General features: G+C 58.7%; 2 protein-coding genes across 6 annotated transcripts in view; both read right to left on the bottom strand.

Annotated features, from left to right (window-relative positions):
• Positions 1-142: 142 nt before the first annotated feature.
• Positions 143-6803, bottom strand: PAM16 (presequence translocase associated motor 16). Of its 2 annotated transcripts, none has more exons than XM_088833098.1 (5): positions 4688-6803; positions 1941-2025; positions 1014-1150; positions 614-679; positions 143-297 (listed from the first exon to the last, which is right to left on the bottom strand). In XM_088833098.1, exons 1-5 carry the CDS (start codon positions 4880-4882, stop codon positions 211-213), a joined length of 570 nt encoding a protein of 189 aa, XP_088689224.1. In that variant the 5' UTR covers positions 4883-6803; the 3' UTR covers positions 143-210. The 2 variants fall into 2 exon arrangements, with proteins under 2 accessions (XP_088689224.1, XP_088689223.1); XM_088833097.1 differs by lacking the exon at positions 4688-6803 and adding an exon at positions 2361-3515.
• A 2923-nt stretch (positions 6804-9726) lies between these two features.
• CORO7 (coronin 7) overlaps positions 9727-21273 on the bottom strand; it is a 52243-nt gene continuing 40696 nt past the window's right edge. For 2 of the 4 annotated variants that reach the window (XM_055409370.2, XM_088833093.1), the window contains exons 10-28: positions 17229-17283; positions 16778-16835; positions 16541-16686; positions 16367-16459; positions 16118-16249; positions 15565-15691; positions 15076-15251; positions 14506-14614; positions 14306-14392; positions 14085-14227; positions 13906-14010; positions 13745-13830; positions 12879-13020; positions 12700-12789; positions 11768-11884; positions 11363-11498; positions 10915-11003; positions 10504-10590; positions 9727-10375 (exon numbers count right to left, since the gene is read on the bottom strand). In XM_055409370.2, coding sequence (XP_055265345.2) covers positions 10370-10375; positions 10504-10590; positions 10915-11003; positions 11363-11498; positions 11768-11884; positions 12700-12789; positions 12879-13020; positions 13745-13830; positions 13906-14010; positions 14085-14227; positions 14306-14392; positions 14506-14614; positions 15076-15251; positions 15565-15691; positions 16118-16249; positions 16367-16459; positions 16541-16686; positions 16778-16835; positions 17229-17283 — 1984 coding nt within the window. In that variant the 3' untranslated portion in view covers positions 9727-10369. Of the gene's footprint in view, positions 10376-10503; positions 10591-10914; positions 11075-11099; positions 11252-11362; positions 11499-11767; positions 11885-12699; positions 12790-12878; positions 13021-13744; positions 13831-13905; positions 14011-14084; positions 14228-14305; positions 14393-14505; positions 14615-15075; positions 15252-15564; positions 15692-16117; positions 16250-16366; positions 16460-16540; positions 16687-16777; positions 16836-17228; positions 17284-21273 lie in introns of those variants that run through there. The other 2 variants (XM_088833094.1, XM_055409371.2) reach the window with 2 other exon arrangements.

The following is a 21273-nucleotide window of genomic DNA, read 5'->3' as shown; positions in this document are numbered from 1 at the left end:
ATCCTCGCCTGCCCTGGTCCCGCCAGGTATCAGAGGCCAGACCATGGGCAGGCAAACACCACCGCATCCCCTCCCTGCACAGCCCCACAGCTGGCAGGAAGAGCGGCCTGCCTCTGGAATCTGGACATGCATACTCAAGAAATGCGGAAAAGACATTTATTACTGAGCTATAAATTAGAGGCAGGCGGGTGGGTGGGAGGAGCCAAGCGGTCACGTTGTGGGAGGCTGCTGTCTCTCCCTGTCTTCCTGGGCCTGGATTCTGAGTTCCTCCTCAAGACGCTCCTTCGCTCGGACCACCTGGGGAGGGGGTCACAAACAGTTAGGCTGGGCGCCCCCTCTCTCCCCAGGTCATGCTCTGGCTTCCTGCAGGGCCATGGGCAGGTCAGGGAGCTGGTTCCAGCACCCTGTCAACTAGCAGTCCTGGCCCTTCAAGGCCATATGTGCTGGGGGGCCACCGTTCGGGGTGACACAGGGCCCAGGTCGACACAGCCCCACTGGTAGCCCCGAGGGACTGGCAGTCCAGGGGGCCCCCTGAGCCCTGGGCACCCTTCTGCCAAGCTCTGAACCACCCAGAAGTGAGGGATGCCCCGGCCTGCCCTCCCCCCATGCTCACCTTTGACTGCAGGTAGAAAGAGCCACCCACGGATTTATCGTTCACCTTGAATAGGTGTTCGTAGTTCTGCAGAGGAGGGGAGACGATGAGTCCCTGGTTACAGAAGCAGGGGAAGCTAGGAGATGACAAAGAAGGAAAGCGAAAGGGCTCGCCCCTCAGCGCGCTCCAACGCTGGGAGCCGCTAAGGGACGGAGAAGCGGACAGGCGCCCATGAGACAGGGCCTGCGCCTCCGCCTTTGCGGCCTGTACACCGACAAATGACGGTGACCTCCTCAAGTCCCAGCTGGCCGCGCTCAGGGCCCCAACTCCTGCCCCCTTCCCTCCCCCCACCAGCTGGCAGCCTGCCACCCTCTCCCCCCTTGTGGTTGGCTTATCTCTGAGCCAGCCGGGGGGGTCTTACCTTCTGGATCTCCTCGGGGCTCAGCTTGGAGACATTGAGAATCTGCTGTGCCTCCTGGAGGCTGAGGCCCGAGAGGTTGGAAGCGGCTGCAGACTGGTGTCCGGCACGTCCCCGGGCATCCGCCGCTGCTCGGCTGGCTGTGTGGATAGGCAGATGAACACCCAGCTCCCAGAGGCCCAGGGCTGTCCCAGGCCTTCCCGGGAGCAGCTTATCCCTGCCAGGGGGTGTGGGAAGAGATGGGCAGGGCCAGGGGGCATCTCCTCCAGGAGTGGATTTTAGGGGGTCAGGGGTGGGTAGGCAAGTGAGGACAGGTTTTCCCCACCAGAGGATGGGGCAGGAGCTGGTCAAACCTGCTATCAGATCTCCAGCCTAGACCAGGAGATGACCCTGTCCCTCGTCTTCCCCACTCTCTCACCCCAGGCATGCAGCAAGTCAGGGAGCTTAGGCTGCTAGGGGAGCAGAATGAGGCTGCGGGCAGGGGTGGCAGCCCAGATGAGACCCAGCTGCCCTGTGGTCACCAAGGGCACTGAAGCAGGCCGCCTTGGGATTCAGGAGCCAGTTCACTTTTCCTTAAAGGGTCAGAGAATATATTTTAGATTTGGCAGGTCAATTAGTCAGTGTTGCAATTACTGGACTCTGGCTGACTGTTCCAATAAAACTTTATTTGCAAAAGCAAGCAGGCAGGCCAGTGTGCCCACTCCTGGCCGGATGCTCATGTTAATCATGTCTCCCTTCTCTGGGTATGTCCCAGGATCAAGCACTGCCCCCGACAGGAAGTGTCCCAGGCTACCCAAGCTGCCAGAACCCAGCCCACAAAGGGTCCCTGCATTCACAGGTGGCCCAGCATGAGGGAGGGGCCCACAGCTACACGGAAAATCTCCCCCAAGCAGGATCTCCCAGCCCAGGGAGACAGGAACCGAAGCTTACCTGCAAATTCCTGCCGCAGGGCCCGGGCAAAGGCCCTGCCCACCACCTGCGCGCCCATCACAATGATCTGGGCCAGGTACTTGGCCTGTGGGAAAAGGAGACACCTGTTAGTGGACTGCATTCTCAGGGCCCCGGAGATGAGTCCTGGAGGTGCTGGCCGAGCGGCAAGGCTGCTGGAAGGCTGAGGCGAGGAACCCCAGAGCGGCAGCCACAGGCCACTTCCTCCCAGCACCTGATACAAGCTTCTGCTCTGGGAGGAATCTGAGGCTCACAGGACAGCACTCTTGAGTTTTGGGGGGCAGGTACCTGAAAGAGTCCCCCAGAGGGAGATGGGACTCAATCTCAGCCTTCGGACAAGGCAGACAGGAGCTAAGGCAACATGGCCTGGGAGCCAGAACTCGGGGTTGGTCCCGGACTCACCACCAGCTCGCCAGGTGTGCATCTGAGCTTGGAGGGTCCAGCCTTCATCTGCTGGTGGTGAGATGCAGGGCCATTCTGATTCTCCCCACGTTATTCAAGTCCATTCCATTCGACACAATAAGACAGAAAAATGCCCTCCGCCCTCGGCCCCCATTCCTTCACCGGCTCACCGCTTCACTCAAACCCCGCCTAAGAGTCAGCACCAGGGCGTCAGACACATAAGACCCAGCCCTGCAGGAATCCCCCCACTGCCGTGCAGAGTGGGAGGCTTCCACTCTGAGACCACACGGTCCAGTGCCCCACGGAGGCGAGTGCGGCATCAGGCAGGACCAGAGGTGTGCACGGTCAATGGAGGGAGGGAGCCCTCAGGAAGGATGCGGGGACTCGGGGGGGTGAGGGCACACGGGGGCTTTCCAGGCAGAGGCAACAGGGGAAGCCCACACCAGGAGAATGTGGGGGGCGCCTGGGAGCAGCCAAGAGCCTGGGGGACTTGTGAGGCAAGATGAGGAAGGTGGCTGAGATGGGAAACACGCAGACCTTACTATGACTAGGGATGACAGACAGCGCGTGCATGTGACACGGCACATGCATGGGCGCGTGGACACTGGCGAGTGTGCGCTGCGGGCCACGCGGCGCCTCCATGAGTTGATGCCCGACAGGGACTCGGCCAGGCTGCCGAGCGCTGCGATGGGTACACTCCATCTACTGTGCCATCTCATCCCGACAGCTCGAAACGCTGACACACAGGGGAGTTGAGTGACCAACCTGAGGCCACACGGGTGGTACCCAGGAGGAAGATGGGCAGAAAGCCCACGGCCTGTGCTCTCAGCAGGGGTGTCCCCAGGCTGCCCACCTCAAGTAGGGTCGGCAGGGAGGGCGCTCCAACAACAAAAGGGTCAGGACCCAACTCAGAGGCCAATGACAGGCTTGTCAGATTCCAATGGAACCCGGACTCCAGAACTGGCCTTGCTGGGCCTCCCTGATGGGCGAGGTGGATGCCGTTCCGGGCCAAATGAGAAGTGAGTCTGGATTTCACAAGCCCCATATTTCACAAGGCAGAGGAACCAGAGATCAAATTGCCAACATCTGTTGGATCATCGAAAAAGCAAGAGAGTTCCAGAAAAACATATATTTCCGCTTTATTGACTATGCCAAAGCCTTTGACTGTGTGGATCACAATAAACTGTGGAACATTCTGAAAGAGATGGGAATACCAGACCACCTGACCTGCCTCTTGAGAAACCTGTATGCAGGTCAGGAAGCAACAGTTAGAACTGCAAATGGAACAACAGACTGGTTCCAAATAGGAAAAGGAGTACATCAAGGCTGTATATTGTCACCCTGCTTTTTTAACTTAAATGCAGAGTACATCATGAGGAATGCTGGGCTGGAAGAAGCACCAGCAGGAATCAAGATTGCCAGGAGAAATATCAATAACCTCAGATATGCAGATGACACCACCCTTATGGCAGAAAGTGAAGAGGAACTAAAATGCCTCTTGATGAAAGTGAAAGAGGAGAGTCAAAAAGTTGGCTTAAAGCTCAATATTCAGAAAACTAAGATCATGGCATCTGGTCCTATCACTTCACGGGAAATAGATGGGGAAACAGTGGAAACAGTGACTGACTATTTTTCTGGGCTCCAAAATCACTGCAGATGGTAACTGAAGCCATGAAATTAAAAGACGTTTACTCCTTGGAAAGAAAGTTATGACCAACCTAGATAGCATATTAAAAAGCAGAGACATTACTTTGCCAACCAAGGTCCATCTAGTCAAGGCTATGGTTTTTCCAGTGGTCATGTATGGATGTGAGAGTTGGACTGTGAAGAAAGCTGAGCACTGAAGAATTGATGCTTTTGAACTGTGGTGTTGGAGAAGACTCTTGAGAGTCCCTTGGTCTCCAAGGAGATCCAACCAGTCCATCCTAAAGAAGATCAGTCCTGGGTGTTCATTGGAAGGACTGATGCTAAAGCTGAAGCTCCAATACTTTGGCCACCTCATGCGAAGAGTTGACTCATTGGAAAAGACCCTGATGCTGTGAGGGATTGGGGGTAGGAGAAGGGGTGACAGAGGATGAGATGGCTGGATGGCATCACCAACTCTGTGGATATGAATCTGAGTAGACTCCGGGAGTTGGTGATGGACAGGGAGGCCTGGCGTGCTGTGGTTCATGGGGTCACAAAGAGTCGGACACGACTGAGCAACTGAACTGAACTGATATTTCACAAGCTCTGTGAAGACTCGCCAGTGGTCAGAGGGAGGGTGGGGCTGCAGGTGCTGAGGTGAAAAGGCCCAGGAGGATGCGCTTCCGGTGGGAGAGTCTCACCTGGCTTCCCCCTACCCCGGCTTGCCTGAAGCCTCTCCCACGTGGGGCAGGAGGCTCTGAGATGGACAGATGGTCCTGGTTGTGGGACAGAGAAGCTGACAGGCCTGCCAGTGGTTCCGAGGATTCCCTTAGCCAGGAACTCCCGGCAGGCCTCGGACCTCCCCTCCTGCTGCCACACTTGAGAGCCTGCATCATCACACGCTTGCACTGCCCTGTCTGGGGAACAAACAGCCCAGCGTAGGACCAGAGCCCTGTAGCTGGCAAAGGACCGCAGGCAGCGTGGGGGGCTGGGGAGCACTGGGGAACGTGCTTTGTCTTACGTCAAGTGCATCAAGAAGGGAACCTGAACCCAGACAGACTGACGTGCAAAGCTCCCTTTACGGCACAGTTCCTTGGGCTGGTGAGCCGAGCCAGCATGGACCCATCCTCTTATCAAGGACACACTGAGATAGAAAGGAGGTTCTCTTTGCCCAGGGCACTTGCAAACATCTGCAGGCATCAAAACCAGGCAGGAGGAGGTCAGGACCAGGACCGTCACATCTGCCAGGGCACATCCAGGGTCTGGGCTGTGGTGGGCACCAGTGGGTGCCCAAAACATATTTGAATGAAGGCGACACTCAACAGGGCTTCCCAATGCCTCCCGCTCTCTCTGCTGAAGGAGGGCTCTGGCCTTCCCACAACAGACAAACACACACACAGTTCCCCACTCCTGTTGCTGCTGCAGCCAATACAGTCCACCCCCCAGCTCCGTCTGGTTACAAAGGACTTTTCTGATTTTATCTTCCCTCACCACTCTCCACCCCACGCACTACAGCTACACCCTTTACTCCCTGACTCCAAGATCAGTTCCCCTACTCCTTTACTCCACAGCCTCCGTAGCTCTGAATTCTTACACCTCGGGTCACTCTTCCCAAGTGCACAATTCAGCACTTTTTAGGAGCTTCACTGAGCTGCACACAGCATTTTTGTTATCCCACCCCCAACAAACTCCATACCTAATAACCCGCTGAATACACTCCTTCCTATGCCAAGACTGTCAAACCCCAACATCCTTCAAGATTTGGCTTGGACACAGCTGGCTGTCCAGTGGTTAAGACACCATGCTTCCAATGCAGGGGGTTACAGGTTCAATCCTTGGTCAGGGAACTAAGAACCCACCTGCCACCACCAAAAATAAAGACAAAGCTCACATCACCCCCATTTCCTGGAGTGAAACCTTCCCAGGCTCCCCCCATTTCTATCAACCCATCCTGCACTTTCTTTTCCCATTAATATTTTGTCCTATTTTATGGATTCACTGGTTTTCTCCTTTAAGGTACAAACTCCTCGGGGGCCACGTTTTACTTGGTCCCTCAAGGCTGACTGAGTCACATGCAAGAACATCTGTGAGGGACCCAGTTGGGGGGTAGTGGGGAGTGGTCCTCAGAAAATGGCAGTAACTATTACAAGGCAAGAACAATCGCTAAGTGTGTAGTATCAGTTAAAACCAGGATGAGAGACCCCGGAGAAGTCAGACTCTCTGAGCTCCAGGTTGTTTACCTCCAAGATGGGGACAATGAGGGCATCTGCTTAAATTAAATGAGAATCTACATGAGCCTCAGGGCTCCAGGTCTGGCACTTGAAAGCTCTCACCTTATAACTATCAGTTAAGAACTGGTTCTTCAAACCCACTGCCTCAATAACTTGGGGAACAATCCTCTATCAGGGGACAGACCTCAGGACTCTGCCCTGTTAAAGGTCCCCAGGTGACCTGACTCTCCCAGATCTGGGTGGCCCAGATCTGTGGGCAGGCTAGGGATGATACCGCAGATACGCTCAATTATCGGTGTCGCAGGGTCAAGTCCCACTTCTGCCACTTGTGAAAAGTCCCGGAGCCCGATTAACCAGCTTTCAAATGGGAACAATAAAGGGGCGACCCCATCAACTCGCTCGGGAATCGAGCAAGGACCCCCTGCACAAGGCTGGTTCACGCGGCGGCCGCATCTGGCCGGTGTTCCCCGGCCCGCCCCGCCCTCCGGCCAGACGGCTCTCCCTGGGCCCCGAGGTTGCCAGCGCCCGCAGCAGGGCGCCCACCCCCGCCTAGCCCCGGCTTCCCGCCGGGCACACAGCGGGGCGAGAGGCACCCGAAGGCCGGCCGGAGCCCCTCGGCCCGGCCCCCGCCCCGACTCGAAAACCCTCTCTCCCTCTCCTCGGGTCTCACCATGGCGGCCACTCAGGTTCGAGGGTCCGACTTCCTGGCCCCGCGGCCCCGGCTCAAGGGCGGCCGGCGGGTCAAAGGTCAAGGGAGCCTGCGAATAGCGCATGCGCCGGGCATGCGCGTTGCTCCAAAGAAGGGTGGGGCGTAGACCTAAGGTCTGTGGGCGGGGAATGCCTCAGCCTCAGGCGCTGGGGAAACCTCCCGAGGCTTAGGACACCGGACACCATAGCCCCCGTGACTACCCTGGGGTGCTAGGAACAAAGAATAACGCCTGTTCTATCCGGGGCTGGGGGCGAGGGGGTGGAACACTTCTTCCCTTCATTTTGCCAAAGTATCTGGGGCTTAAAGACATAGAATAAACATACATTTCACAAACGTGATAAGGAGTAAGATGCTAAATTCTCACCAATATTTAAGACAGGAAAACTTCAAAAAAGGCTTCAGGGACATCCCTGGTGGTCCAATGGTTAAGAATCCACCTTGCAGCGCAGTGGACACGGGTTCGATCCCCAGTCCAGGACCTAAGGTCCCACATGCCACGGGGGCAACTAGGCCCAGGCAACAACTGCTGAGCCCTCATGACAACAAAGATCGCACGTGCTGCTAAGACCCGACACAGCCAAATTAATAAATTATATATTTACAAAAAAACATAGTTAAAAAAAAAAAAGAAAAATCGGTTTCATTCCAGGTTCCTTCTGTCTGGGAAGGAGGGCTTTTCTCACTACTCCAAGTCTTTGTTCCTAATTCACCTTCTCAGTGAGGCCACCTTGACCCCCTACCAGGGCTGCAACTTGTACTCCATTCCTTTGCTTTTTCAAAAACTTTCGGTGGCACCACACAGGCTAGGGGACCTTAGTTCACCACCAGGGATTGAACCCATGGCCTTGGCAGTGTAAACCGTGGAGTGAAAGTTCCTCTTTGCTTTTCTAATACTACCAGCTTTCAGTTCAGTTCAGTTCAGTCGCTCAGTCGTCACCGATTCTTTGCGAGCCCATGAATCGCAGCACGCCAGGCCTCCCTGTCCATCACCAACTCCCGTAGTTCACTCAAACTCATGTCCATCGAGTTGGTGATACCATTCAGCCATCTCATTCTCTGCTGTCCCCTTCTCCTCCCGCCCCCAATCCCTCCCAGCATCAGAGTCTTTTCCAGTGAGTCAACTCGTCGCATGAGGTGCCCAAAGTATTGCAGTTTCAGCTTTAGCATGAGTCCTTCCAATGAACACCCAGGATCGATCTCCTTTCAAATGGATTGGTCGGATCTCCTTGCAGTCCAAGGGACTCTCAAGAGTCTTCTCCAGCACCACAGTTCAAAAGCATCAATTCTTTGGCGATCAGCTTTCTTCACAGTCCAACTCTCACATCCATACTTTACCACTGGAAAAACCATAGCCTTGACTAGACGGACCTTTGTTGCTTTATTGGGAGATAATTCACACCCCATACAATTCGCCCCTTTGAAATTCACAACTCAGTGCCTTTTAATATATTCAGAGTTGTGCAACCATCTCCACTAGTTCCAGAACATTTTCATTCCCTGCTTAAAACTCCACACTCATGAGCAGTCACTACCTGATCCCCCCTCCCCTAGTCCCTGGTGACCATTCATGCCTCCTCTCTCTATAAAGGTCTCTTCTGGGTGTTTCACAGAAATGGAATGATACTATATGGGCTTCCCAGGTGGTGCTAGTGGTAAAGGATCCACCTGCCAGTGCAGGAGATGTAAGCAAGGCGGCTTTGATCCCTGGGTGGGAAGAGCATCTGGAGAAGGAAATGGTAACCTGCTCTAGTATTCTTACCTGGAGAATCCCACAGACAGAGGAGTCTGGTGGGCTACAGTCTATAGGGTTGCAGTCAGACACAACTGAAGCAACTCAACATACACACACGTGTCTGGTTTAAACCTCCATTCTTGATCCCTATTTTTTTTTTCCTGAAACTCTTATCAGATTCTATCAAATTATACCATTTATCTGTTCCCTCCCACTAGAATGTGGATTCCTGGTGGGCCAGACCTCTTTTCTCCTTTTCTCTACTCTTGGGTATCAGCACCTGGAAGAGTGGCTTTTTAAAAAAATTTTTGTTTATTTTCGACTGTACTGGGTCTTTCTTGCTGCACGCAGGTTTTCTCTAGTTCAAGTGAGCAGAGCTACTCTCCTGCTGCAGAGCATGGGCTCTGGAGCGTGGGCTCAGCAGTTGTGATCAACGGGCTTAGTTGCTCCTCGGCACGTAGAATCTTCTCAGACCAGGGATCAAACCCATGTCCCCTGCATTGGCAGATGGATTCCTAACCACTGGGCCAGCAGGGAAGTCCTTCATTCCCTGTTGAATGAATGAGAGTCTGGCTGCCTCCTATCGTGTTCTGGACCACCACCCTTCTTTCCTTTCCTCTGAGTCTCCAAATGCAGTCTTCCCTCACGGCCCTTCATCTGAAACTTTCTTCTCAGGACTCTCTCCAGGGCTCTGTGATCCTTAGGTCTTATCTCTTAGCTTCGTCACTTCTCAGACCCTGACCACGGTCTCCCCCTGCATCCCAGGGGCTCCCTTTCATGAAGTTTATTCACTTCACACTTCTCTGCACACTGTCTATCTGCAAACTTGAGCATAGTCCGGCTCCCCTCTGCCTACTAAAACTGCCAAGTGCCTTGAAAAGCCTTGTCTCTCCTGTTCATGACTGAGATGCCATCCAGAGAGAACCTGTGTTGGACGAATAAATGAACTCCCAGCAGGAGCAGAGTGAGGCCGGGGACGAGGTGGAGCCCAGGGCCAGACTACTGTCACCTTTCCTGCTGTCCTCTTCCCCTTCCAGCCAGCCCAGAGACCACAGCGGCACCAGGGTGGCCAGCTTAGAAAAGTTTAATTGTTGAAAACATCCAGGACACATGCAGGCCAGTCCCTGCGGGGCTCACACCCCCTTTAATTGGGCTGTTAGCTCTATGACACCCATTTCTCCTGGCTTCAAGTTTGGGGAGCAGGGTGACTGGTCCCATGCCCCTGAGGCTGGAGCTGCTCCAAATGGCCAGGTGGTGGGGGCCAGCCCCCTAGACCCTTGACCGGAACTGGGGCAGCAGGCAAGATGGGATGGCATGTGATAACTGAAGGTGCTGAGCGAAGCCAGCCCAAGCTGGGACCAGCCCAGGTCAGAGGAAGGGGGACAGGGAGCCTAGCGCCTGCCCAGGGATGTGCCCCTGAGCCCTCACCCCACCTCACCCCTACGCCTCTGGCTCCGCATGCTAGCAGGCAGTGAGGAGAAGCGCCCAATTACAGAAAGAGCAGACATGCCGACAATCCATGGAGACTGCAGCAGGGCCCAGAGGCCGTGGAAATGCCCAAGACTCAAAGGAAGCCAGGGCTTCTGGGATGAGGTGTGTCAGGGCCAGGAGGTGGCTTCCAGTTTGAGGGAGAGACGTGAGGTGCCCGGGGGCACCAGGCTTTCCTGGTGGCGGCAGTGGAGGGCGAGGCTAGAGGCGGCTGGTGCACAGGCTAGTCCTAGGTAGATAAACCAAGAAGTGGTGGGGAGTCAGGAGCACCCGGGAGGCGGGGGTGGGCGAGCAGGCTGCAGGCGTGAGTCGGGGAGGGACGGGAGAGGATGCTGGCCCCCCAACCGGTCCACTCACCCACTCGTCCTCGTCCACACCTTCGAAGGAGTCTTGTGGGAGCGGGTCCTCCCGGTTCCCCAGCTTCGCCACCATGGCGCTCAGCAGCTGGGGACGGGGTGGATGGAACAAGATGTGATAAGTGAATGGCGGTCCCCGCATACGGAGGTCCCAAGTGCACTGGGGTCTGGTTGGGCTGGGCTGGGCCAGGTCAGGGTAGGGCCTCTCCCTGCCCTTCCCTGGCTTCTTGAGCCCCACCCCCCACAACGGTCAGTTTCAGAATTTTGGAAGACCTCTCCATCAAGCTGTCCATCTGACAAATGGGTGACACCCGCTCCTGGCCCAGTCGGGGTCAGACTAGAGAGCTGAAAGGCTGCGCCATGTGCAGCCAGGACCCCTTCCCCTGCTGCAGCCAGCCCTCTCCCCGCCTACCTCTTCTTTCTTCTGCTGGTCTGACTTCTCCTCCAGGTAGACTGAGGAAGGGGCCCGCCGGGCAGGGGCTTCACGGGGGGCCTGGCTCACTGGGGCGGGACCGGGGACAAGCATCAGGCAGGAGAGAGGCCCCTTGGGACCAGGTTTCCTGTTCGAACTCCTGGGTTCCAGACCATAGGGGATTCCATGGCAGAGTCCAGAAGTGGCACTCACAGCTACTCAACCCTTGGTTCACGTGGCCTGCCCTTGGCACCAGATTGTGTGCATGTGCTCATGCATATTTCGGGCAGGGGGCTTCTGTGCCCTACCCTCCAGGGGCTCAGAACGCTAGACCTTCCTGAGTGCCAGCAGGGGTGGAGGATCAGACTTGGATCTTCTGCCCCTTTCTCCAACCCCCACCTGCTGCCCCTCATCCTCCCCTCCCCCATTGCCCAGGCCCTCATCCTACCTGGGGTCATGCCGGGGGGCTGCAGGCTGAGAAGCCGGGGCGTCCCGTTAGCACCTCCCAGCCAGGCCTCAGCGCTAAGTGCTGGCTCCCAGCTCACGGCGGTGTCAGGGAACACGTCGTCCTGGAAAAATTCTTTCTGCAGCGATGGAGGAAGGGGCTGCTCTGAGGCACTGAGCAGAGGTCCAGGGCACATAAGCCTCCACTGGGGAGGCGGGCATGGTGAGACCCAGGATCCCAATCTGATGTTTCTACGGGGCTCAGAATGTCAGCAGAGTAAGGGGTGCAGATGCCCCACAGAGCAGTGGGTGGGGCAGTCTGGTGACAAGACCAGCCAGGCCCCAAAGCCCCTGAAAGGGGCCGGGGAGTGGGGGTGCTGGGTGTTGGCATACTTCATCCCCAACTCACTCTGACTCGGGGCAGCCGGAAGGCGACAGGCTCCAGGGAGGTCTGGCGAAGTCGCAGGCATCGGGCGAACTCCACCTCCCGCACGTCACACTCTGTCTTGGGCAGGAGGATGAATCCCTTGGGTGGCAGGGGAGTGTGAGAAAGTGAAAGTCGCTCAGTTGTGTCCGACTCTTTGCGACCCCATGGACTGTACAGTTCATGGAATTCTCCAGGCCAGAATACTGGAGTGGGTAGCCTTTCCATTTCCAGGGGATCTTCCCAACACAGGGATTGAACCCAGGTCTCCCACACTGCAGGCAGATTGATTACCAGCTGAGCCACGGCTGATGCTAGAGTCCAGAGTTCACTGGCACCCAGACCCCCAGTACCCCTCACTTAGGACCTCCAGGAGCAAGGCCTAGCCCTGAACGGTGGTGTGATGTTTAAAAACTAGCTCTTGGGAGGAAAAATGCCTGGTTTGTAGCATTTGCCTAGTTCCATGGTGTAAAAACTGCCCGCCTGGCCAACTTCACGCCAGCAATGTGACTGGGGGAATACAGAAACAGGAAGAGAAGGGCTGTAACAGCTTGTGATAGATCTCTGGCAGACAAGGGCCCACAGATGTAAGTAACCTCGACAGCACAAACAACAGTGAAGTCAAATAAAATAACTGGGAAGTGATAAATTAAGTATCTATTGCCTTGGTCTTTAATGCAACTTATTTGTGGGTTCATAAAACTTAATCTTACGTAGTTTAATTTTCAGTGATAGGTGAATTTAACGACCAGTTCCCGAGGCTGCCAGGCACACCCTGCCAGCCGGGGCCTGGCGACCCGTGGGTCCCATTGGCCCATGCAGTTTGCCCACGTGGCCACTAGAGGGCGGAGAGCCCGCGGTCCTACCTGGGGACGGACCCGGAGTCCGCGCACCGGCTCACCTTGTGGGGATCTCACCTTGTGGGGATCGGGTGATGTGAAGCTGTTGCACTCCAGGAAGAAGGGGGCCTCGGGGAGCAGCTCATACAGGAACACGCGGGTATCGCCCTAGGGGGATGGTGGCAATGAAGCGGCTAGCTTCAGGTGCCTTCCCCCCCATACCTGCCCGAAGTCCCCGCCTGTGTGCCCCAGCCCACCTTGCCCGTGAGGAGCACCAGGCCGGTGTCCGGGTCATAGCTGGGCAGCAGGGTCGAGGGAGCCACGTCCAGCCCCAGCACTGCGGAAGGGCCACCAGCCAGGGCCTCGGCTGAGTACAGCAGGAGCTGGCGCTCGCTTCGGCTGCAGGGAGACAGAAGTGGGTCCTCAGAGCGGGAGGGGCCCCGGGCAGGCATGACAAGGACTCCAGTATGTCTGGGCTTTTCTCCCCAACATTCTGCTCTAGGGCCCTTGCTCCAGCCAGGCTGTCACCCTCTGGGATGTTCCACCCAGAGTCCACTGCCCTCTCCTCCAGATCTGTGGTTGCTAGTCCCTTTGTGACCCAGGTCAGAGATACCTCTCTTAGGAGGTCCCCCCGTCCCCCGATCCTCCCTCCAGAGCACCAAATGCCCATCCCCTGGACCTCTCCAGGAGGCTTGGTTCTGTTTTGTGTGCTTCATCTGGTCCCCACCAGGAATGGGCTCCTTGCACCTGGGACAGATCTCATCCCTCTGGGCCCCCAGTTGATTCCTCCCCATCTCTCTCCCTCTCATCCACCTATCCATCCACCCATCCATCCACCTACCCATCCATCCATCCACCCATCCATCCACTCAACCATCCATCCATCCACCCACCCATCCATCCATCCATCCACCCAACCACCCATCCATCCACCCAACCATCCATTCATCCTCCCAACCATTCATTCACCCATCCATCTATCCATCCATCCACCCAACCATCCATCCAATAAGTAAGGGTGGGGACAGCTTCTGCACACCTAACAGGTGTATGTGTACTTTGGGGACAGGGCACAGTGGATGCTGAGGTCTGGGGATGGGAATGGTGATCCCAGAGTCCTCACCTGTCAAAGCCTGACACCAAGAGATAGTGACCGTCACACACCCACACAACGCGGGCTCCACGGGCCCCCTCGGGCCCTGGGCCTTCCTGTTAGGATACAGCATGTGAGGCCCGGACGGAACCCCCACTGGGTTTGAGGGCTGCCCCCACCATCCTGCTCACCTGCAGGGGCTCAGGGCTACCCCGGGGCTCGTAGATCCGCAAACGCCCGTCTTTGCAGACAGTGGCCAGCTGCTGCCCGTCGGGGCTCCAGGCCAGGCCAAAGATCTGGGGGCAGGTAGAAACGTGAGAAGCAGCCTCTTGCCCCATGGCTGGGCACCTGCCCCTCAGAACTATCTTACCTGATCCCGGTGGCCCTGCAGCCTCAGCCGCTCGGCTCCGACCTTGAGGTCCCAAATCCGAATGGTGAGGTCGTAGGAGGAGGAGGCCAGCACGTCGGCCGCCAGAGGGTGGAAGCGCAGAGAATAGATCTTCTCCGTGTGGCCTGGGGATGAGGCATGGGGTGACACTGAGCCCCCAGGAGCCTCTGCCCATCCCCCAGCCCCCACCATGACCCTCTCACCTGTGAGTACGGCCTTGGGTGTAGTGAGCACCTCCTGCAGGCCCTCGGGGGGCACCTGCCACAGCCGGATCCTGGCATCCTCCCCAGCTGTGGGGTAAGCAGGCTCGTCACTGCTGGCCCAAGGACCCCAGGCTTCCTTTGACCCCATCTGGGGCCCCGGGACCCTCCCTCAAGCCCAGCGCCCAGCCCAGCCTCCTTACCCACGGCGAGGCGGTGGGGGTCAAAGGGGTCCCAGGCCAGATCGGTCACGGCCACCCCATTCTGCAGCGTGGGCAGTGCAGTGTCAGGCAGACGGCCAGGCTTCCGCAGCTGTGGGAGGTGCCCCCACCCCGAGGCCCATCAGTAACAGGTAGGAGAGCCCGGTCCCAGTGGCTGCAGGGCAAGCGGCATGCCTGAGCCTCACCCTCTGCAGCCAATGACCCCCCCGGGTGATGCCCAAGCTCTCTGCTCAACCACCTTGTGCCCTAAGCCCAGAGTGCCCACCGCGAGGACCCCAGGAAGTGAGGGGGGCGGCTGGAGCGGTGGGAAGAGCTCAGGCTCGGGGCTCAGGGGGCCTGGGTTTGAGTCCCAGCTCTACACTTACACGGCGTGTGACCCCATGGGTCACTTAGCTTCTCTGTGCCTCACCACTCTCATCTGTAAGATGGGGATAAGAGTGGCACCCCCAGCACAGGATACTGGGCTGAGAGAAGGTGAGCTGGCGTGGGCACTCAACGCCTTCAGCATCCTGCAGGGGGACATGGGGACAGCGTGGTGGGGCTGGCCCTCACCTCCAGCACAGCCACCTGTCCCCCGCTGCTGAGCAGGGGCACGGCCACACGCAGCTGGTTGCCGCAGAAGCCGTCACTCTCGCCAGGCGTGGTGAGGTTGAGCCCCTTGAGGTTGGTGATGTGGCTGTCTCGGTGCAGGACGGTGCCCTGAGCGTGCCGGAACTTGGAACTGGGGCCTGGGTGTGGGGGGCAGCAGGGACATGAAGCCACATGAGGTGAGGGTCCCTGGCCTGCCTACCCTGGGAAGTCCTGTAGGGGCACCCAGGCCAGCCCTGAATCTGGGCCGCCTGCTCCCCTCGGCAAAGGACCCCAGCCTCTGCCGGTCCGGCCAACACAACTGCCCAGATCTTAGAATGTGCAGGCCATCCAGACTCACTTCACCCCACAAGGAAGTGACTGGTACAGGAGGGGAGTCAGGACTGCAGTGCAGAGGAGGGTGGCTGGGGTGGGGGGTGGCCCAGGGCGCCCGTGCTAGGGGGTCATGCTCACCCAGAAGGCTCTGCAGAGACCGCTGGCTGGGGCTGGTGCCGATGCCGCTGGTGCTGGTGAGCGAGGGCCCCAGGCTGGAGGGTGTGGAGGGTGACGTCAGCGAGCTGGGCGGGGAGGAGAAGCCCTCCTGGAGGGGAAGCACCCGGTCAGCCAGCGGCCCTCTGTGGGTGGGTGGTCCACCAGGGTCCAGGATCATCACCCTGGGACAACGGGGTAGGCGGGAATCCCCACCGCGGGATATGGGGTTGGGGATGCAGTCACTGACAGGGCAGAAAGTGACACGGGGGTGAGCGGAGCTTTAGCGCACGGGGCAGCGGGTGGCAGCTGCCGGCTCCTGACTTTGTGGGAAGGTGGGCCTGGAGTGGTCAGGATCATTCAAAAGAGGCTAGAAATCTAGATTTTGTGTGTGTGTGTGAAAGTCTCACTTCCTCGGTGTTTTGCACGATTTTGAAAACACTGGGGTTCTTCACTTCTGCTTCTCGAGTTTCTGACACCCATGGGGCAGGCCACACGCTGCGGCCCGCCCGGATCCCCACCCCCTACTGATACTCACGCTGGGGTCCGAGTCGCCCACAGGCGTCCCCGTGGGCCGGGCCACAGCAGGGGTGGGCTCTGCAGGGGGTGCCAGGCAGGAAGTGAAGCTGGGGTGGGCCCGGCGGGCGGGGTGCAGGCTGACCCTCTGCACCTGTGGGGAGAGGTCCGCAGTGGAGGCAGGAGAAGTGGGGCCCCTGGGAGGGGGGCACACGGGGCTGCTGAGTGCCAGCCACGGCCTGAGGGGCTGTCAGCCAGGCCTGGGCCTTACCTGCTGGTTGCTCCCCGCCCACCAGGCGTGGGGGTCGGAGGCGGGCACACAGCCTGCGGTGTCTGGGAACAGGTCTTCGTGGAACTCCACAGTCTGGCGGCAGACAGGGGCAGGCTGGTGAGCTCAAGGTCCCCCATCCCAGGCCCTCCCCACCCCTCCCACAGGACCCCTCACCTTGCGGGGCACATGGTAGCTGATGGGCACGATGGCCGTGTCGCTCAGCTGCAGGACGCGCAGCACCTCGCAGCCCATGATGGCCAGCGCCCGCCGGGGCACGAGGGCCACCCCCCGCAGCGTGCTCTCCAGGAGGCACTGGGTCACTGGCGGGGACACAGCGGGGGGAGGACAGTCAGGGCAGGCCGGGGGAGGAAGGGGATGATGGCACAGGTTGGGGAGGCAGGCAGGGCTTACCCGGGCTCAGTGCTGGCTGCTGGGGGGCCGCCTCGTAGCAGTAGACCTGGTTTTCTCCCTGCAATGAAGCCCACCCGAGCATGTGCTGACCGTGCTGGCAGTCTAGGCTGCCCGGCTCCACTCTGGCTGCCCCGTCCCTCCCCGAGGACCGAGTCACAGCACCATCACAGCAGACGCCTACGAAATGCCGAGCCAAGCTGAGATGCCGGCCCCCAGCGATCAGTATCACAAATGCCTGTTGGGTGCGCGTCTGCTCCATTCCCAGCCTCGTCCTCAGGGAACTCACACTCTAGGCTGTGACCCTGACTATGTGCCCGCATCCCCTGGCAGGGGCTGGAGCCCAGGCAGCACTGTCCCAGCTTCCCCTCTGTGTGGGGGCGGCGAGCATCCTACACTCCCTACTTTGCCAGTTGGGACCAGCTCTGGCCTGACGTGGGTAGGTTCTCCTCACCTTTCCCGCCAGGATAAGGAGCCCCGAGTCTGGGTCCAGCAGGGGTATCAGAGACCTGGGGGAGAGAGATAGCCAGTCGTGGGTACACAGCCAAGTCCCCATGATTGAGGGGCGGCAGCAGGGCTGTGTTGTGACCCTAGACAGGGGCTTAGGCCAAGCTCAACTGTGACCAGGAGGGGTACAGCGGCATCCACGCTGGTGTCTGGGGACCCTCCACCCACCCACCCTCCCTGTGCTCCCGACATGCCTCCGCTTCCCAGCCTTTCTTTCCTGGGGTCCATCTGCCCAGGGCTTCCCTGGTGGCTCAGTAAAGAACCCATCTGCAAGGCAGGAGACCTGAGTTCGACCCCTGGGTGGGAAAGAAATGGCAACCCACTCCAATATTCTTGGCTGGAGAATCCCATGGGCAGATGAGCCTGGTGCGCTGCAGTCCACGGGGTCACGGAGTCGGATGTGACTGAATGACTGACACTACTGCCATCTGCCCAGCTGCTTCCCCCCAGGACTGTGCCAGGCCCTGGGCACAAGGGAGCTGCCCGCCCTTTCTGCACCTCAGCCCTGATCTCCTCCCAAGTTCAGTAGCACCAGGAAAACCCCCCCACCGACCCCCAATGTAGGTTTTGTCTGTGGTCTCACTCCAACAGCCTAGACACCAGGCTGGGAAAGGTGGGGGGGGCGGGTTGGACCTGAGGACCCCCTCCATCCCTCCATTACCACTCGGCACAGTCGGCTGGGTGCTCCCGGACTGCACTAGGGCTTGGGGCCATCGCCTCGGTCACCCAGCTCCTGGGCCTCGATGGCTTTGTAGAAGCCCGGCACCCTCATTAGCAGCATTTCTGAGCCCCTGTGCCCGAGCCTGAGCCAGGGGATGAGGGCAAGGGCTCCTTCCTGCCCTGATTCCCAGCCTCCGTGTTCTCTGTGCCCCCGTTCCCCAGGTGGGCCCTGGGGCAGGGCAGAGGCTGGGGGCAGAGGGGCCAGGCTGGAAGCCCCCAGCGTCCCTGCTGCTCTTGGCCAATGGCCTGTTGCTGCCCAGGGATCTACTCCCCTTTCTCTCCTGGGCCCTGCAGGGCCCCTGGCAGCCCACCAGCCCTGTGAGTGCCGCCTTCCAGGCCCAGAGTTGGGGGGAGGAAGGCGGGGAGACAACCAGGAGCACTCAGACAGATGGCTTCATCTGTTTCCCGCTCCTGGTCTGGTGTCATGTCCCTGGGGACCCATGGGCCTGGACCCCCACCTCGACACCGACACACTCATCCTCAGATGGAACCCCACCGCCCTCACGGTGGTCCCAGCGGTCAGAGGTCGCCCAGCTGTGGCAGCTGCCTTCGGCCCTTACCCAAACAACAAAGGGCCCAGCCCATCCGCTCCCCTGCTAGCTGGCTGCCCACCTGCCCCCACCCTCGCTGGAAGGGAGCCAGGGCAGACGGGGAAGCTGGGTGGGGCCCTGGGTGTCTCCAACAGCTTCCTTGAGTACCCGGGCCGGTCACCTGTTAGCAACACAGCCTCTAATTACCTCGGGCTCCGCAGGGTGAACTGTGCTCAGAACTGCCTTTCCTGGCCTGATCTGACCACTGCTCGCTGTGGGGAGGAAGGGGGAGCAGGGGAACAAAGTGGTCATGTGACCTCGGACATTCTCTGCCTTAACACCGGATCCAGTGGGAGCAGATGTGGATCCCTTCGGTGGCTCTAACTGGACTTTCACTCACATCATTCATTCCTGGTTGAGCTGGTTGGTGGCCAGACCTTAGCTGGGCCGTCAGCTGTGACCGAAGGTGAATTTAACAGGCCCCCACCTCTGTCCTCAAAAGTTCACGGCCTGGGTGATAGGCAGATACAATTCCACAGGCAAACACATGAAGGAAGTGTTCTCTGGGGACACATGGCAAGAGGGCAGAAGGGCCTGACTGGCTGGCCACAGGGGAGGTGGCATTCCGTATGACTCAAAGGTTAAAGAGGGAGTTCCAGGCAGAAAGGGCAGCACATGCAAAGGCCCTGTGGCAGGCGGGTGCATGGCCTTGAGAAACAGGAAGTAGGACGACCTGGCTGGTGGCCTGGGCAGTGAGGGAGGGACTGAGGCCAGGGTGAGGTGGCAGAGGCCACCCAGAGCAAGGCCTGGGGCATCAGGAAAGGAGTTCAGCCTCCTTCCATCAGGTGGGCAACGAAGAAGCAAACGACACATCTCGAGAAAGGCAGGATTAGACCTGTGCAGAGCAGAGGTCACAGTGCAGAGACGGGTAGTAGGAATGAAAACAAGAGCCTAAGAGCAAGTGGGCTGGGCAGGGACTCTTGCCATCCTGCTGCTGCCATGGCGAGAAATGGGGGTGCGGCCTACTGGCTCCACCCTGGCATCACTGGCTCACTGGTGCTCTAAACCAACCTCCTGAAGAGGCTTGACCTGGCACCCCACCCCCCCCACCCCGCCCCTGTCAGCCCCGGCTGGCCGGCCCACTGACTCAGGTGCTAGGGGCGCAGGGGCAGGAAGTCACGGAGGGCAGGGCTGGCTTCTCTGACAGGTCAGGCCAGTCTTCTTCGCCTCGGGCGGAGCTACCTGAGCAGCTCCGCCAGGCAGGAGCATCCTGCCCCTGCTGTCACACAGGCTAGGAAATGGGGTCACGGCACCGAGCCCCGAGGATTGGCCAACAGCTGGCACGGGCCTGACCCCAGGCCTTGTAAAGACAGCCAAGCCAGGTCTGGATCTGGAATGCAGAACCAAGCCCCAGCCTGGCACGGGGCCAGAGGGAATGAGAGCTGGTGTGGGCATCTCTCCTGCTTCCATGGCACCGGGGGAAGGGCTGGCATCTGGGCCTGCCACTAGGAATGGCTTTGACTTGGGTCTGGGTGTCTGCTCTGGACTCAAAACCATGGAAAGTCTAAAGCCTGGATCTGCCCCCGACCTCTGAGCCCAGGTTCCAAATGATGGGAGAACAAGGGTGGCACCAAGTGGGTCCTGTTGGGGAGGGCTTGCTGTTCATTCACAAAGTCATGTCCCAGTCTTTGTGACCCCATGGACTGCAGCATGCCAGGCTTCCCTGTCCTTCACCATCTCCCGCAACTTGCTCAAGCGTCCATTGAGTTGGGAGGGGTCAGCCCCTGATAATCCCACCAGCTTTCCCAACGCTGCTGCAAATAACACAGGAAGGGCCGCAGGGAGCCTGCCAGGAAAAGCAGCTTCAAGAACCCTCCCCTAGTTCTCTCTGCTAGCCCATCACTCTACTCAGACCCACCACCTAGACATCTGGGCACTGCCACTGGTCCAAAGCAGTCCAGCTCCCTTGGTTCTGTTCTTATCACCCAGCCTGGCCACTGGGGGTCTGCCCGAATCAAGCCCTGACCCCCACCCCCACGGAACTAGGTCCAAAGACAGGGTAGTGCCTTGACACCGACAAAGGACAGGATGGACAAACTGGGGGGCAGCGTCTCCTGGAACCTCCCTTCAATTTCTGGGTGGACGGGGGCATGGCCGGTGTGAGCCTAGGCTCGGGATCAGGGCGGGGGCTGGACGCTTTAAGCAGGGGGTATCTCACTACCAGCAAAAACAGGTCACAGAGGCGAGAAGCCCCGGACCTGTCAGCTAGTCCTGTCCCTTTAGGAGCGTTGGGCTGGACTTCCCTGAGGGCCTTAGGGGGACATGGGGCCGAAGGGCAGAGGCACAGGGACAGTCTGAGGAGAGCCACACAGTACTGACCACAGACAAACCCTGCAGGGAGTGGGGGGAGTGCAGCAGCCTGGGGTGGGGCAACTGGGCACAGCGGGGATGGGGCGACCTCTGAGTCTGGGCCTTGGTCACAGGGAGCAGCGGCCACCCAGCCTCGGCTGAGAGTTTCCACTCAAGGAAGGCCAGGAAGTTCCATTCTAATGTGAAAGCATTGGACTTTTCAGCATTGCCAGTGGCTTCCAACTTTGAAAAAGTCCCGCATGAGTCAAATAAAATACACCTAAGGGCCTGCACACTGGCCTAGGGGCGGACATTCAGAGGTTTGCAAGGCATACCCCACATTCACAGAAAACAACAAAAATGAGGGCTGCAGACCCCCGCCCATCCTGGAAG

This window comes from Moschus berezovskii, chromosome 27 (assembly GCF_049115385.1).
Source record: "Moschus berezovskii isolate FMDL1 chromosome 27, NW_MosBer_1.0, whole genome shotgun sequence".
Classification (NCBI taxonomy): Eukaryota; Metazoa; Chordata; class Mammalia; order Artiodactyla; family Moschidae; genus Moschus; species Moschus berezovskii.
Note: the sequence above shows the minus strand (reverse complement) of the source record. Positions and strands in the feature narration are given on the sequence as shown.

Coding starts and splice junctions, on each gene's coding strand:
- PAM16 (XM_088833098.1), bottom strand. CDS start 4,882: ATGATGCAGGCTCTCAAGTGTGGCAGCAGGAGGGGAGGTCCGAGGCCT. Junction 2,026..4,687: donor CCGGGGTAGGGGGAAGCCAG/GTGAGACTCTCC, acceptor CTTTTCCCACAG/GCCAAGTACCTGGCCCAGAT. Junction 680..1,013: donor GCCCCGAGGAGATCCAGAAG/GTAAGACCCCCC, acceptor CCTCCTCTGCAG/AACTACGAACACCTATTCAA.